The sequence below is a fragment of the Coenobita brevimanus genome, chromosome 106, assembly GCF_032717465.1.
Source record: "Coenobita brevimanus isolate Jiangsu-jjx chromosome 106, ASM3271746v2, whole genome shotgun sequence".
NCBI lineage: Eukaryota > Metazoa > Arthropoda > Malacostraca > Decapoda > Coenobitidae > Coenobita > Coenobita brevimanus.
Window position 1 is genome coordinate 1,432,501 of NC_137059.1, and position 17,500 is coordinate 1,450,000.

Here is a 17,500-nt window from a genome sequence, read left to right on the forward strand (position 1 = left end):
CATTGCGATTTAATTTGATGATGATGGTGGTGGTGGTGGTGATAAAGAAAAGAAGATGAAAAGGATGATGATGATGATGATGATGAAGTAGAAGATGAAGATGATGATGATGATGATGATGATGATGATGATAGCGAAATGGAAGAAGAAGAAGTAGAAGATGAAGATGATGATGATGATGATGATGATAGCGAAATGGAAGAAGAAGAAGTAGAAGATGAAGATGATGATGATGATGATGATGATGATGATGATGATGATAGCGAAATGGAAGAAGAAGAAGTAGAAGATGAAGATGATGATGATGATGATGATGATGATGATGATGATGATGATGATAGCGAAATGGAAGAAGAAGAAGTAGAAGATGATGATGATGATGATGATGATGATGATGATGATGATGATGATGATGATGATGATGATGATGATGATGAAGTAGAAGATGAAGATGATGATGATGATGATGATGATGATGATGATGATGATGATGACGATGAAGAAGAAGAAAAAAGACGAAGAAGAAGAAAAGAAAAAGAAGATAATGATGATGATGATGATGATGATGATGATGATGTTGGTGATAAAGAAATAAAAGTAATAATAATAATAATAATAATAATAATAATAATAAAAATAATAATAATAATAATAATAATAATAATAATAATAGCAGTAATAATAATAATGAGTGGCGATAAACAAGATTCAACTGCTCTACATTCTGTCCAAGGCACTTCTTCGTGACTAGCATCATAACTAAGTGTAAATCTAGAGTTACGACCTAGAATTCAAGATGGGGAGATGGGAATATTAGGTCGTTAGAGTAAGGAGTGTAATAGCTATAATATTAATTCAGAAATATTAGTACACGATATTCCTTGCTATTGACACTGAATATTACTCTGGGATATTGAGAAAGGATATTAAAAGAGTTCTACGAGGCACTGAGGGATATTACTAAGATATTTACTACAGGATATTACTACAAGAGGAATATCACTACAAAATAATATTATGATACTACAGGATAATACTTTTCCATATTACTACAGGATATTGCTACGGGATATTACTGCAAATGTTACTCAAAAATATTACTACAGTACATGCTATTACTACTGAACACTACTACAGGCTAATACTATGCTATATTACTACAGAATATTACTAAACTACCACAAGCCACTACTACACAATATTACTACAGAGCATTTAAATACGTTCAAATATTACCCTACGACTAAAATATTCCTACAAGATATTACTACAGAATATTACCACGCATTACTATTATACATTATTACTAGAAGGGACTAAATCCATCATTACAATACGTTACGATACTACTGTTACCCCAAGATATTGCACCGATATTACTCTACGATATTCTCCCTCTCCCAAGCACCTGGGCCCAAGGAAGTTCCCTAACACCTCTTCCTTAGCGATTTATTATTGGGTGTAGGTGGTTAATATCCTTGTGTACGTTATTTATTCAGGGTATGGCGATATTGGAAGGATTTACGTAACACAGAAGGGGACAGTAAGATGTCATAAGCAGAATAAATCGCTTAGGAAAAGGTGTTAGGGAGCTTCCTTAATTGATAAGGACACCTGTTGACCCCTTCACTGATCACCTGAGTTTGTAAAGGTCATTAATGGAATACCTGTGATTAGCAGGTGTAATTAGTCTGCATCCCATGTTTCAGTGTTGCTAGCAATGATGAAGAAGTGTTAGACCATCATCATCATTGTCATCCTTATTATTAGCCTATCATCATATTTAGATAGATAGATAGATAGATAGATAGGTAGATGGATAAACGAACAGGTGGACAAGGAGACAGAGACAGACAGATAGACAGACAGACAGACAGATAGATAAACAGGAAGCTAAGTCGAGCCTTAACATCTGACATCATCTCTCGACATCTGATCTACACCCTCATCTTCCTGGCTTTCTGAGGTAGTCTGGGGAGCCTTGTAGCCCTCCTGCGTAGCCTCGTAGCCCTCCAGATCCGCTACTGTGTCTGGTAGTCTAGTATGCTGAGTCTCCCACAGCGGGACTACGGCTAGGGAGGCTAGTAAGGACGCTGCTCCAAAGACTACGCAGATTGTCCAAGGGTTTTGCGTGTCCTGTGAAAAGAAAATGGGTGAGGGGGCGATGATGATGATGATGATGATGATGTGTGTGTGTGTGTGTGTGTGTGTGTGTGTGTGTGTGTGTGTGTGTGAGAGAGAGAGAGAGAGAGAGAGAGAGAGGGAGTGATGCTGTGTGTGTGTGTGAGGGAGTGATGATGATGATGTGTGTGGAGGGGGAGGAATATTGATGTGTGTGTGTGTGTGTGTGTGTGAACGTTAGCGCTGAAAGCCAAGCAGGAAGGGCACATGTAAGGGCTAAAAATGATTATATTAAGTACAATTACAGCCACAGACAGAGAGCACAATAACTAAATAAAAAAGAATACCAAATTACAAAAATCCGGTGTGGGTCTGAATGAAATAGTCAAGTCCCCCTTTGAAGAGAGAGAGAGAGAGAGAGAGAGAGAGAGAGAGAGAGAGAGAGAGAGAGAGAGAGAGAGAGAGGTGGGGAGAGATTACGTTTTCTATGATGTTTAGACCTAGAACTAAATAAGATGATTCCCACACAAGACCCAACATCGACACAGAGATAGACAGATAAATAGATGGAAAGATAGACAGATAGACAGATGATATATACCCCACACGAGACGCCATCATCGACACAGACAGACAGACAGACAGACAAAGAGGCAGATAGATAGACAGACAGATAGACAGAGAAACAAATAGCTACGCACCAGAGCACTCATAATAAAGGAGACAGAGATGGCTCCCACACGAGAAGCCATCATCGACACAGAGAGAGACTGACAGATAGACAAATAGGCAGATAGATAGACAGATAGGTAGATAGATGGACAGACAGATAGATAAATAAATACCCACCAGAGCACTCATAATAAAGGAGGCGGAAATGGCACCCACTCTTGAAGCCATCATTGACACCCCCATCCCCTGCGACCTCACCTCCGTCGGGAACAGCTCAAGACAGTACAAGGTGAGGGCGCTGAAGGCACAGGATCCACCCAGTTTCCCTATCATTATCAGTGTTATTGATATCCAGGCGGGATCTGGAGAGGGAGAGAAGTAATGAGATAATTTTCGAGAGGGGGGGAGGCAGAGAAAGAGTTTTGAAGATAGGGAGGGGAGAAAAAGATATACTGATTTCTGAGGGGGTACGCTGGATTAGAATTATATGGCACATCAGTTTGCCTGTTATGAGTGTTATCGATATCCAGCTGTCTATCCATCCATCCATCCATTCATTCATCCATCCAGCTATCTACCTATCCACGCACCCAATCATCCATCCATCCATCCACCCATCCATCCACGTAGCCAATCATCCATCTACCTATCAATCTACCCACCTACCCGTCACCTACCCGTCGGCATCAGAGGCTGGACGAGGAGAACGACAGCAGCGATCGCAAAGTTATAGGTCACCATTTTCTTCAGTCCCATGCAGGCGACGAAGGGGATAAGGAGAGTGTTAGAAGGCAACTCAACAGTGCCCGAGATGGCCATGTACACGAAGGGGTCCACGCCTAGGTTTGAAGCTCCCAGGGTCAGTCCGAAAAATATTATTCCAACCATGAAGTAGTCGAGGCACATGATGAGGGACACTTTGCGTAGCTTTGGCGTCCTGGAAATGACAGATGGATGTGTGGTTTGACTGCTGGATGGATGGATAGATGGATAGGTAGGCAGACTGATTGATGGATGGATGGATGGACTGATGCGTAGGTAACTAGACTGAGAAACTGATGGATGGATGGATACGTAGGGAAGTGGACTGATAGACTGATTGATGGATGGATTGATAGTTAGGTAGGTAGATTGATAAATGGATGGATTATACGTAGGTAGGTAGAATGATAGATGGATGGATGGATGGATAGATAGGGAGGAAGGTAGATTGATAAACTGATGGATGGATGGATAGGTAAGTAGGTAGATTGATAGATGGATGGACTGAGAGAGAGAGATAGATAGGTAGATAGACAGGTAGATCGACAAATAGACAGGTAGAGGGGTAGGTTGATTTGTTGATTTGATTGGTTGGATGATTGATTGATAGACAGATAAAGAGATAGACCGGCAGGTAGGTAGGTAGGTAGGTAGGTAGACTGATAAAACCACTCACACACACACACACACACAGAAGAGAGAGAGAGAGAGAGAGAGAGAGAGAGAGAGAATATAACTGTTCCTAATGTCAAAAATTATTCCAACATATTATAGCCATCTTTATAGTCAATATATAAGAGACAGAATCGAACTTATCCTTCACATATATCAACAACAAACTTAATTTTACACTTGGATATGGGCGGTACTCCTGTAAGGTTAGGAAGCTTACTAACACCTCTTCTTTACCGATTTATTCCTGATTCTGCTCCGGTAACGTATTCTTGTGTGCTATTCATGCAGTCTATGTCAATATTGAAAGCGATCTAAATAGCAAACCAGGAGGTATTAAGCAGATTGGAAAATAAATAGCTAGGGAAGAGGTGCTAGGGAGCCTTCTTACCCTGTGAGAATACGGGATGGGTGTGTATGAGGGAGGGCGGCGTGATGTGGAAAGAGAGAGAGAGAGAGAGAGAGAGAGAGACTCACCTGACGAGAATGGTGATATGGTCCACAACCTGACGGATTCTGGATTTTTCTTTACCCTCTGCTTCACTCGATTTGGTTATGGATACTGCCTGGAAAGACGGTGGATTTATAAGTAAGAGGGGAGAGGGAGAGGGAGGCCGAGGATGAGATGGAGGGATGGGGTGGAGAGGTATATGAGAGAGGGGTGTGTGAGCTGGGAGCAAGGCAGTGATGTGGCATTGGACAGGGCGACATGGAGGCGAATTGTTTGTGGCCACCCTAACGGGATGCAGGCGTCTGGCAATAGATAGATAGGATTTATAAGTAGCCTGGAAAGTTACTTAAGTTCAATGATAGATAAATAAGGAGCTGAAGCAACGTCTTAAGCATCATCTTCACTCTTTTTTGCATCGTCATCATCATCATCATCATCAACATCATCTCTGCCACCACCACCACCATCACCACCTTCATTAGCATCACTATCTTGATTTTTCTTCCCATCACCATCATCATCATCACCACCAACACCACCACTACCATCACCACCATTATCTCGGCCCTTCTTCCCATCTTCATCATCATCATCATCATCCTGTAGCAGTCATATCATGTACTAGTAATATCTCGTAGTACAAATATTATGTACTAGTAATATCCTACAACAGTAAAGATATATGGGGCAGAATATTACCTGTTACTGTAATTTTTGTACTAATACATTGCGGTAGTACGATATTATGTACTATTAATATCCCGTAGTACAAATATCATGTACTTGTAATACCTGTACTACTAAGGTTAATAAGGGACTGAGTATTACCTCCTGTTCTACTTTCTTCATTATCTTCAACAAGTCTTCATCTTTCGGCAGCGTTACTTTGTTCCATCTTGCCGCCCTCCTCAGTTCCTTCAGTGCCCTCTGGTGCTGCCCCATCACAGCCAACCAACGTGGGGACTCACCTAGGATGCTGGGTAAATGCGTTAACAGGTGTGCTGATAAGTGAATAAAGAGGACTGATAGGAATAACAGCAGCAGCAGCAGTAGTAGTAGTAGTAATAGTAATAATAATAATAGTAATAATAATAATAATAATAATAATAATAATAATAATAATAATAATAATAGCAGTAAAACAATAACACACACAACTGACGAAAGTGCCAGTAGAGAGAGAGAGAGAGAGAGAGAGAGAGAGAGAGTCCACTAACCATAACGCCGGTAAGAAAAGTAGACAAGGCAGCGATACAGCCGTTTGCAACCACCTCCAGTCCCTGATAAGGTAGGCCCAGGCACTGAAGAGGAGGGTGCCAATCGACCACGTTACGAACTGTAGCACTCCCACCTGTGACCTGACCTTGACCTCCGTTACCTCCATGGCTGCGGGAGGAGGGCGGAGGTACATCATCATTATCATCAATCATCATCATCATCATCACCACCACCACCATTATCATCATTATCTTGTCCTTTTATCTCATCATCATCATCATCACCACCACCACCATTATCATCATTATCTTGTCCTTTTATCTCATCATCATCATCATCATATTATTATTATTATTATTATTCCACTGTCATCACCGTCATCATCATCGTCATCACCATCACCATCATCATCATCATCATCATCATAATCAGAGTAAAGAAAACGGAGGGAGGAGAGTAAAGAATGGTGAAGGGCAGACTCTCTAAAATAACTAATGTCCACTCAGCAGCCTTTCATTTTCTCTTTATTTCTCTTTAACCTCAATTTCCAGGAAGGTTCTCAGATGCCGTACGTGATTGATATATTTTGAAGTTTGTATGGGCGGAGTTTCATTTAAATTCGTTCGATAATAAAGGATATATAAGTTATTTTTTGGGCTAAGAGTAGTGATACCCCACGTTGATAGGGGGAAATTTGAAAAAGAGGCTGAGAATGAAGTGGTGTGTGTGTGTGTGTGTGTGTGGGTGTGTTAATGATACGTGTGTGTGTGTGTGTGTGTGTGTGTGTGTGTTAATGATACAGGTGTGCGAGTAAGTATCACGTGTAATTATGCGTATGCGTGTTAGTCTATAACCAAGTGTGTATTAACTGGCATATAACTACAACAATAAAACATCTCTCTGTGCATTATCACCATTGTTACACACGAACAAACTACGCACGAAGGAAGAGATAATTGCAAATTAAAGACCCTAAAATCATAAGCTCTACACGTGCATCTCTCTCTTAATAGCCCAGCACAGGTGATGATATGGAGGTAAACATACAGGACGTCTTTCGCCTCTGCGGGAATTATGTTGGAATCTCGTCTCATTCATCGTCTTTTCACTGTTCTGGTCGCGCTTCTTTTTCCTCGTGTTGCGTCTTCTTGTATTTTAACTTCAGCTAATGGCAGACGATTTTATTCAGCTTAGAGGAAGTTATAATAAGTGGGTTGATAGCTACTGGTACCTCCCTCACGGTCGGATCAACTCTAGCATTCTTTCCCAGTTAACCTGAGACGATTTTATCCAGCTGTGAGTCTTTGGAACCTTAGCCCTCTCAAGGTGGGGTCAACTCTAGTATTCAACCCCAATTGAACCTATTTCATTCAGCTGAGAGATATAGGAGCCTGAGATTGTTATTATTCATGCCTCAGGGGGTTTCCCGTTAGTCAGCAAAATCGTCTGAGGCTAAACAGAGCAGCAAAACGGTGGAAAAATCGTCCTTTGAGGTATAGAATTTATGCTACAGTTCTTTCACCGTAACTTGGTCCAGATTTTCGTCCTTTTGCGGCTTATTTCACGTAGCTCAGTGGTGGGAAGAGAATTATATGGCCCTACATCATTTCCCTAGCACTTCCTCGTGACTAGCATCATTTGTAGTGCTAACATGGTTCTACATCCTTTCCCTAGCACTTCTTCGTGACTAGCACCATTTGTAGTGCTAATCTGTTCCTATACCTCAGTATTCACGATGGAGAGATGGTAATTTTAGGCCAAGTTAGAGTAGAAAGGGTATAGTTTAAAGAGTATATCATAACATCTCACGGAAACTCCTGGTCTGTGTTTCTGATAGGACTTTACACTGTGGCGGAGAGTTACTGTATTTCCTCTCTCTCTCTCTCTCTCTCTCTCTCTCTCTCTCTCTCTCTCTAATTATCTGTCTGTCTATCTATCTTCGTTCTGTTCTATCACCAAACTTCAGAGCATAACCTGAAAAAAATAGGAGTAGGAGGAAGAGAAGGAAGAAGAGGAGGAGGAGGAGGAGGAGGTAGAGGAGGAGGAAGAAGAAGCGGAGGAGGAGGAGGAGGAAGAAGAAGAGGAGGAGGAGGAGGAGGAGGAGGGAGAGGAGACGGATAAAAATGAGGTTAATGATTATGATGTTGGTGACAGTGATGACGATGATGACCTAAATGATCTTGATGATGGTGATGATGATGATGATGATGATGGTGATGATGATGATGATGATGCACGTCTTACCCAGGATGTAGCCAGACTGTAGTGAGGTGGGATGCATGGAGCCCAAGAGGAACCTGGCTGTCAGTATGGTAGGGAGAGTAGGTAGCCAGGCAGATCCCAGAGCTGTCACTGTATATGTTATTGTTGAGATAGCTACCATCGTCCAGCGTCCATACCTGAAATAGATAGATAGATAGATAGATGGATAGACAGATAGACTGATGGTTGGATGGATTGATGGATGAATGAATGGACTGATTGAGATATTGAGAGAGAGAGAACAGTTGTAGAGTAAGGGAGTTGAGGCATAATAATTAAACACACACACACACACACACACACACACACACACACACACACACACACACACACACACACAGAATGTACTCTTCTGTAACCAAACCAAACCCACTCAAACCTAACCTAACCCAACCCAACCCACTCTAACCCACCCTAACCTAACCCAACCCACTCTAACCCACCCTAACCTAACCCAACCCATTCTAACCTAACCCAACCCAACCCACTCTAACCCAGCCTAACCTAACCTGACCTTGTTTTAGGGTTCATACGGTGTTACGACTCAGAGGTCAAGATGGAGAGATGGAAGTTTAGATCAAATGGGAAGAAGAGGATCATTTAGTCTTTTTATTGCAACAAAATTCTGTTATATCAACCAGGTGAATTGATTATGGGAGCCTGAGAGTGTTAATAGGGTAGTGCTCACCTTTAATCACAGGTATATATCGGTAATTATGAAGGAGGCTACACCATGTATCAGCCAAAATACAGGTGACCTTCGTTAATTGTTTTTTCTCACCTGGCCAATCGAGGCAGCTCCCACACCTACAGGTAATAAAGACGTGGTTGAATAAGTCGGTGATCCGCAGTTATGAGGTAGCCATGAGTCTCCTTGGTTACTAGTCAGACGGGTGGGAATGAGTCTCCTTGATTACTAGTCGGATAAGTAGGAATGAGTCTCCATGGCTACTAGTCAGATAGGTAGGAATGAGTCTCCTTGGTTACTAGTCAAATAGGTGGGAATGAGTCTCCTTGGTTACTAGTCAAATAGGTAGGAATGAGTCTCCTTGGTTACTAGTCAGATTGTTAGGAATGAGTCTCCATGGCTACTAGTCAGATAGGTAGGAATGAGTCTCCTTGGTTACTAGTCACATAGGTAGGAATGAGTCTCCTTGGTTACTAGTCAAATAGGTGGGAATGAGTCTTCTTGGTTACTATTCAGAGGGGTAGGAATGAGTCTCCTTGGTTATTATACTATTTTAAATCTAACTTGGCCCAGATTTTCGTCCTTTTGCAGCTTATTTCATGTAGCAAAATTGCAGAAAAAGACATTGATACTCCCCATGAATAACTTACAAAACGACATCACCCAGCCGTATCCAAAAATAAATCGGTATGAAGGAGGTGTTAGGGAGCTTTCTGACCAGCCGAGGATAGGAGTCAAAGGATATCCGGTTGCAGAAGTGTTACTGTTTACGCATCAACGAAAATCACTTCCTCTACACACGAACAAAGCCTCCGAAGGTCAAAGAGAAGAGAGAGTGTTGTGTCAAAATTCATCCGCATAAGCTTTCCCACACTCGGTTTTGGATAGCTAGAGAGAGAGAGAGAGACAGAGACAGAGACAGAGACAGAGAGGGAGACAGAGAGAGATTAACTTTACCTGTCAGCCAAAAATCCATTGCAGGCAGCTCCCAGTATCATTCCAAACATATACATGCTCTGGTAGGTGGCGCGTAGATACTTCCGTCCACATATCAGCTGAAACTGATGTGGCCATTATTATTATTATTATTATTATTATTATTATTATCTGCTGCTATTAATGTTACTACATCCAACACTACCACTACTGTTGTTGCTGCTGCTGTTGTTATTATTATTATTATTATTATTAGTTGTTGTTGTAGTAGTAGTAGCAGCAGCAGCAGCAGTAGTAGTAGTAGTAGTAGTAGTAGCAGCAATAGGAGTGTTAGTGTTAGTGACAGTAGAAGTAATAGGAGTAGACATTATTATTATTATTATTATTATTATTATTATTATTATTATTAATCATCATCATCATTTTACCCACCTAAACAAGGGAGGTAAGATCCACAAACAGTGTAAAAAAGCATGAAAGTGGAAAAACAGTCCACAATATTCCCACTAGAATATCCACACAGTCTCAATAACACTTCCACCTCCACTTCCTACCTCAGACGTGACGGTGGATGAGAAGGTGGATGTGTCAAATATCCACTCAGTACACTCCTCTTCCACCAGTTGTCCAGTACTGTTGTCCACTACTAGGTAACTGCATGATGAACTGTGGAACGGGTGGGACAATCATCATCATTATCATCAGGTGAATCAATCATCATTATCATCAGGTGAATCAATCATCATTATCATCAGGTGAATCAATCATCATTATCATCAGGTGGAACAATCATCATCATCATCATCATCATCGTCATCGTCAGCAGTATCTTCGTCAGTATCAACAGTGTCATCATCATCATCATCATCATCATCATTAAGAGAAAAGTCATCATCATCATCATCATCATCATCATCAATCATCATCATCATCATCGGTAAGTAAATGAACCACTGAACATACTCAAAAAACTTCCTAAATTATCTAACTATGTCGGAACGCATTTTTCACAGCGATTTAGTCTTCCAAAATAAAAACAGATAACACACAAGGTTTACAAACTAACAAACCTGGGTCTCATCTTACGCCTATCACTTACTCCACGTCAGCCTGTGCGTTGAGGGTGGCGTTGTCGGTACTGTAGCTAGCGTTGGCGTGGGTGAGGCTGGTGGCGTTGGGCGGGAGGCTGAGGGTGGGCGTGTGGGCGTAGGGGGGTGAGACGCAGGAGTGGGGGATGGGGGGGGAGAGGTAAACTCCCGCCAGTGTATGGCAGGGCAGCAGAGAGTACCCTGTTGGAGAAGAAAATACTGAGTGACAAGCAAAATGTTTTCTTATAATCCAAGAGGTCGTTTGCTACGCTGGGTGGTGACCATAACAATCAAGAAATGTATGCCTGGTAGTTTTGTGAATTTAGGTGTGTGTGTGCAAGATCGGGTGTGTGTAGACGTCGGGTGTGTGTAGAGGATGTCGGGTGTGTGTAGAAGTTAAGCATGTGTTTTGGTCAGGTTTGTGCAAGTGGGAGAGGCTGGGAAAGATAAATCCGATAAATATCCAATTAGTCAGGTAAATGAAGGAATAAATTACGTCAGCTGAAGAGAGAAGACCGATAAATGACGGGAGAACTCTTGTAAATGAGGGAGAGAGCCGGATAAATGAAGGAGTCTGATAAGCGAGGGAGAAATAAAGGAAGGATATTGTAAGCAGATGAAGGAGCCGGGAGGTGCAAGTCGGATGGTTGCACTGGGAAGCTGAGCTAATCGGGAGGTTGCATAAGTCGGGAGGGTCGGTGTACGGCAAGTCGGGAGGTCAGGGTAGGAGTGTAAGCCGGTACATTGTAGTTCCCCCCCTAGGCAGTGTCCCTGTGGCCCTAGGAGGCTCCCTTGTATCCTTACTTCCTTCCTGTTTAACCCTTCTTCCATTATTATTTATTATCGTTGCTTCCAAGCGATTGTATTAACACTCTCAGGCTCTGAAGACATTATCTGAGTTGCTGTTGGTTCCCAGATGGACGCCGCATTTGCGTCTCCCCACCCAATTAACAAGGACACCATAGTAAGGTCCACATCGCCCCGCTATTTGATTATATGGTTACCACCCAGCGTTGTAAATGGCTTTCTAGGTTACAGGAAGCCATCAGAATTGTCACCCAGTGTAGAGCCACCTGTTGCTGAAAAGAAAAATAATCAAAGGTGACAGGAAGGATGGGAAGAACAGGAAGAGAGGAGGACAGACACGGGAAAAAGATGATAAAGATGACAGAAGAGGTAGGCAGAATGATAAGGATGAAGGAAGAGGTAGGCAGAATGATAAGGATGAAGGAAGAGGTAGGCAGAATGATAAGGATGAAGGAAGAGGTAGGCAGAATGAAAAGGATGAAGGAAGAGGTAGGCAGAATGATAAGGATGAAGGAAGAGGTAGGCAGCATGGCATCAAGAGAGAGAGAAGAGTAAGTTAGGTGTTGCAAAGTCATGATTTAGGGGTTGGATTTCTCTCTCTCTCTCTCTCTCTCTCTCTCTCTCTGTCTCTCTCTCTCTCTCTCTCTCTCTCTCATTATAACCTAAATTACAGTGTTAAAGTGAAGAGGAAAGAGAGACAGCAGGAAGCGTAAAGAGAGAGAGGGAGAGAGAGAGAGAGAGAGAGAGAGAGAGAGAGAGAGAGAGGAAGAAGCAGACTAAGACACCAGGAGGAGAGAAGAAATAAAGGAGAGAAAGATTAAGAAAGATTAAGCCAGAAGAAGATGTCAAAGAAGTGAGGATGGAAATAAAGAAGGCATAGGGAAAGAGATTAAGAGTCCCCTAACACCTCTTTCTTAGCGATTTATTTCAGGATGTGGCTGGTTAATTTCCCTTTGTACATTGTTTAATTTCTGCATAGTATGGCGGTGTTTGAAGATGTAACACAGGATAGGACAGTAATTTGTAATAAGCAAAATAAATCGCTAAGGAAAAGGTGTTAGGGAGCTTCCTTAACCTACAAGGATACTGGTCTTGAACTAAAAGATTGAATTTTCTCTTCTCATTTTAACTTGACTTAAAATTGCCATCTCTCTGTCTTGAATGCTGAGTCGTAACAATAGATTAACACTAAAAATACAAGGCTAGTCACGAAAAAGTGCTTTGGCAAGGATGTAGAGTCACGGCATCCTCATTTCCTATCACTGTGCCGCAGGGAATAAGTCGCAGAAGGGAGGAAATCAAGGTCAGGGAAGGAAAAGCAGAGTAATCTTAAAAAGACATCTCAAGACTTACAGTAAGACATGACGGTGACGTAGAAGAATGTCCATTTTCCGGTTCCTAGAGTGGTTAGGATGGTGTCGAAGTGTTCACGCATCCTCACGCTCCTTATTCACGCTTCTTCACGCTTCTTTGGTGTGCTTGGTAGGGCAGGTCACTCTTATTTCACTCTCACATCCTGGTAAAGTAGTATACATTAATTTCTCATTTTTCACTTGTCACTCTTCACACTTTCACCTTATATTCTCATTCACCACACTTCACACTTAATCATCACTCTTCACGCTTCTCTATAGGGTTAGTGGGGCAGGTCACACTTCACTTCCTGGTGAACTTACAGTACTCTTGTCACACTAGTTAGGTACGACACACATCGAACACTTCACTCTTCTCACACTTAACCCCTCACTCCTCACACTTTTTTAAAGAGGACTTGGTTAGTAAGGCTAGTCACACTTTTTTCACCGTGTACACATCACAGTCAAACATTACACACGCAGCAGCTCATTCTCCTCACTCTTCATACTACCTTCTCACATACTTAGAAATTAACACGTCACACTAATCACTCCATATCTATGCACGCCACACACACACCCTTCATACTTTCACACTTAACCTTTCACTCTTCACCCTACACTGTTTACAGATCGCATCACACTTGACTAGTCACACTTTCCAGGTATCACGCTTCAAGATCTGGATATAACCACGCCACACACTTTACGCTTCTCTGGTCACACTTGTCACTGTTCACACGCATTCTTGAACTCATACTTATCGCTTCCTTTGGATCACTTCACACTTGTCAACACTTCACTCTTTACACTCTAGATTTCACACTTCTCATTCTCCACGTCACTCTTCCCATTTCATTCCACACTCGTCACTGTCTAAGTCACTCTACCAGCTCTGCACCCCGCCTATCACTCTTCACACTTCACACTTCTCTCACCCTAAATCATTCTTCTCACTCAAACTCTCTGATTCACACTTCTCATCGTATACTGGCTTCACACTCCACTCTTCTCACCCTATATTTCACTCTTCACACTTCTCACTCTTCTTTCACTCTAATCTACGCTTACATACTTTTCTTCTTTTTTCTTTCTTCGATTTTACGGTGTTAGACCTACAGTTAAGGGAAATTATTATTATTATTATTATTATTATTATTATTATTACCGCAACTACTATTATTATTATTATCGTCACCATCATCGTCAGTAACATCACCACCACCACCACCACCTTCACCATCATCATCATCATCACCACCACCACCACCACCACCTTCACCACCACCATCATCATCATCATCATCGTGACTAGCATCATTTTCTAGTGCTAATGGCTGCAACTCAGCACTCGAAGATGGAGACAACAATTTTAGGCCAAGTTAGCGTAAGAAGATTTTAGTTAAGATGAAAGAACAATTGAGAAGATAGAAATAGCACTGCATTCAGAATCTTATATATTTTATACACCTCGTACATTCTTTTTAATCTTATATATTTTTTTCTGTACCGACTCCGTACCTTCTTTACCCCTGCTCAATTGTTGACACTATACAGGGGTTTTATCCGCCCCTGTGTGGAGTACAACTCTTATGTGTGGAGAGGCTCCACACATACAGCTCTTCTCAATAGGGTGGAGTCAAAGGCTTTTCGTCTTATTAACTCTTCTCCTCTTACTGACTTCTGTCAACCTCTGTCTCTTCGCCGCACTGTTGCATCTTTATCTCTTTTCTGTCGCTACTTCAATGGTCACTGCTCCTCTGAACTGTCTGCTTGCATCCCTCCACCTCGACGACGGGCGCGTAGCACCCGTCTAGCAGCAAACTCTCATCCCTTTTCTGTCCAACACTAATGCAAAAGTTAACCGTTACTCCCAGTCCTTCATTTATGCAACAGGTCAACTCTGGAACTGTCTCCCTCTGTCTGTATTTCCTGCTAGCTATGATCTCCAGTCTTTCAAACGCAGTGTGTCCAGGCATCTCGAAATGATCGGATCTTGAATTTGGCTCTCTATTGTATTTTGTTTTTCTCTTGGAAGGAGCAGTTATTGCGGGCTCGTGGCCTTTGGTTCCTTCTTCCCAGCATAAAAAAAAAAAAAACTATATTTCATAAAACTTCAGGTGTCTTTTTACACTGTTCTTAATCCTTACCTGACAGGACACTCATATACCTTGCTTTAGAGAGATGCAGGTGTGTGTGTGTGTGTGTGTGTGTGTGTGTGTGTGTGTGTGTGTGTGTGTGTGTGTGTGTGTGTGTGTGTGATACAGGTTTGGGAGCACATGTGTTAAATATATTCAATACTTAAATCATACTTTTGACATTAATGTACAGTATGTGTGTGTGTGTGTGTGTGTGTGTGTGTGTGTGTGTGTGTGTGTGTGTGTGTGTGTGTGTGTGTGTGTGTGTGTGTGTGTGTGTGTGTGTGTGTGTGTGAGAGAGAGAGAGAGAGAGAGAGATACTTTGAATGTCTTGGTATTCTGATGCGGTGAGGAAGCTTACAAACTCCTTTCCCTGACCGATCTATTCCTGATTCTGTTTCGTTACTATATTCTAGTGTGTTATTCATGCAACTATTTTCGATATTAAGATGGAAGAAGCAAGAAAAAAAAGGGGGGGGGAGAAGAAAAAAGGAAATTAAGGAGCACTGAGCAAAATAAATCGCTCAGGAAGAGGTGTAAAGGAGCCTTGTTACCCAGAGACAGTACGGGCCGTAGGGTGAATCGTGTACATGACCCGTATTCACATCAGGCAAGGAAGCTCCATAACACATGTTCCTAAGCGATTTATTTTGCTCATTACCCCTTCTTATCCTCATCTGTGACCAAATAACTCAAATACCACCATCTTCGGCACTAGGCGTATGCAGGAATAAATCGCTTAGGAAGAGGTTTTAGGGAGCTTCTTTAACAGGCGAGAATAAAGAACCTTGTGTCTGGTTTTAGGCTCGTTATTTTCATCAGTTAAGGAAGCTTCCTAACACCTCTTTCCTACCGATTTATTTTTCGATATGGCTGGCTAATATAGTTTTGTACGTTATGTATGCAGATTATGTTGATATTGGAATGATTAATGTAACACAGAAGAGGATGGCATGGTGTAATTAATAAAGTAAATTGCTTAGGAAGAGGTGCTAGGGGAGCTTCCTTAACTGACGAGAATACGGGTCTTAGGTTGAGGAAGTTTCCTAACACCTTTTCCTAAGCAATTTATTTAGTTTATAACACCATATTATCCTCTTCTGTGTAGCATAAATCCTTCCAATATCGCCATACTCAGCATAAATAACGTAAAAGAGGATATTGACCAGTCATGTCCAAAATAAATCGTCAAGGAAAAGGTGCTTGGGCTAGTTGTTTGTCATCCTCTCGGAGTTGAAGCCATCAGTTCCTTCCGGTTTGTGTTCGGGAAGTGGCGTGAGGTGCGAATAGCCAACAGTACAAGGAATTTGACATAACACACTTACATGATGCGGTGTGAATAGCAAATGATACCAGAACAATGACGTGACACATTTGCATCATGCGGTGTTAATAGTAAACAGCAAAAACATAAACATTATACATCTACGTCATGCGGTGTTAATAGTAAACAGCAAAAACATAAACATTATACATCTACGTCATGCGGTGTTAATAGTAAACAGTAAAAACATAAACATTACACATCTACGTCATGTGGTGTCAATAGCAAAGAGTAAAAACGTAAACATTACACATCTACGTCATGCGGTGTGAATAGCAGAGTAAACATCACATCACATCATGCGGTGTAAATAGCAATCAGTAAACATAACAATAAACAATGCCACAACACATCCACATCACTCGGTGTAAATAATAATAATAATAATAATAATAATAATAATAGAGTATGATGGTGGTGGAGATGGAAGCCTTCACGTGGTGGCACTGATATAACCCTGCGTCTCTGCTACCCTGGTATACAAATATTCCTCACCTCCCTCCCTATCCCCCAGAAGGAAGATGGTGGACTACAGGAGGCGAGCAAGTTCAGCCTGCAGTCTACTGGGTTCATATTTCATGCATTTTAACTTGGCCCCGATTTTTTCTTTCTTTTGCAGCTTATTTCCCGTAGCTCGGTGGCAGAAAAATGGCAGTATGACGGCTTTACATCGTGTCCACAGCACTTCTTCGTGACTAGCACCATATCCTAGTGTTAATCAATTGTTACAACTCGGAATTCTAGGTGATGGCAATTTTAGGCCAAGTTAAATTGAACAGGGTATAGACAGTACGATGACAAAACAAATTCACATCATTTTATAATAAACGAGAAGCTCAATGTGGCCAGCAGTCTCGTGGGATAAGAAGGCTCCCTAACACCTCTTCCTAAGCGATTAATTTTCCGAACTAACCATTAATATCGTGATTTTTGCTCCATATATCTTTTTTAATATCGACACAGATTGCATGAATAAAACACTAGAATACAGTAACGAAACAGAATC

The 17,500-nt window shown here is 41.7% G+C and overlaps 1 protein-coding gene across 1 annotated transcript; it reads right to left on the reverse strand.

Moving 5' to 3' along the window:
- Nucleotides 1–1,905: 1,905 nt before the first annotated feature.
- LOC145416466 (organic cation transporter protein-like) lies at nucleotides 1,906–13,112 on the reverse strand. The gene is made up of 11 exons (XM_080285422.1): nucleotides 13,031–13,112; nucleotides 10,882–11,071; nucleotides 10,337–10,448; nucleotides 9,804–9,907; nucleotides 8,141–8,295; nucleotides 5,896–6,064; nucleotides 5,507–5,654; nucleotides 4,705–4,793; nucleotides 3,471–3,730; nucleotides 2,971–3,155; nucleotides 1,906–2,136 (listed from the first exon to the last, which is right to left on the reverse strand). Exons 1-11 carry the CDS (start codon nucleotides 13,110–13,112, stop codon nucleotides 1,906–1,908), a joined length of 1,725 nt encoding a protein of 574 aa, XP_080141548.1.
- Between the last annotated feature and the right edge of the window lie 4,388 nt (nucleotides 13,113–17,500).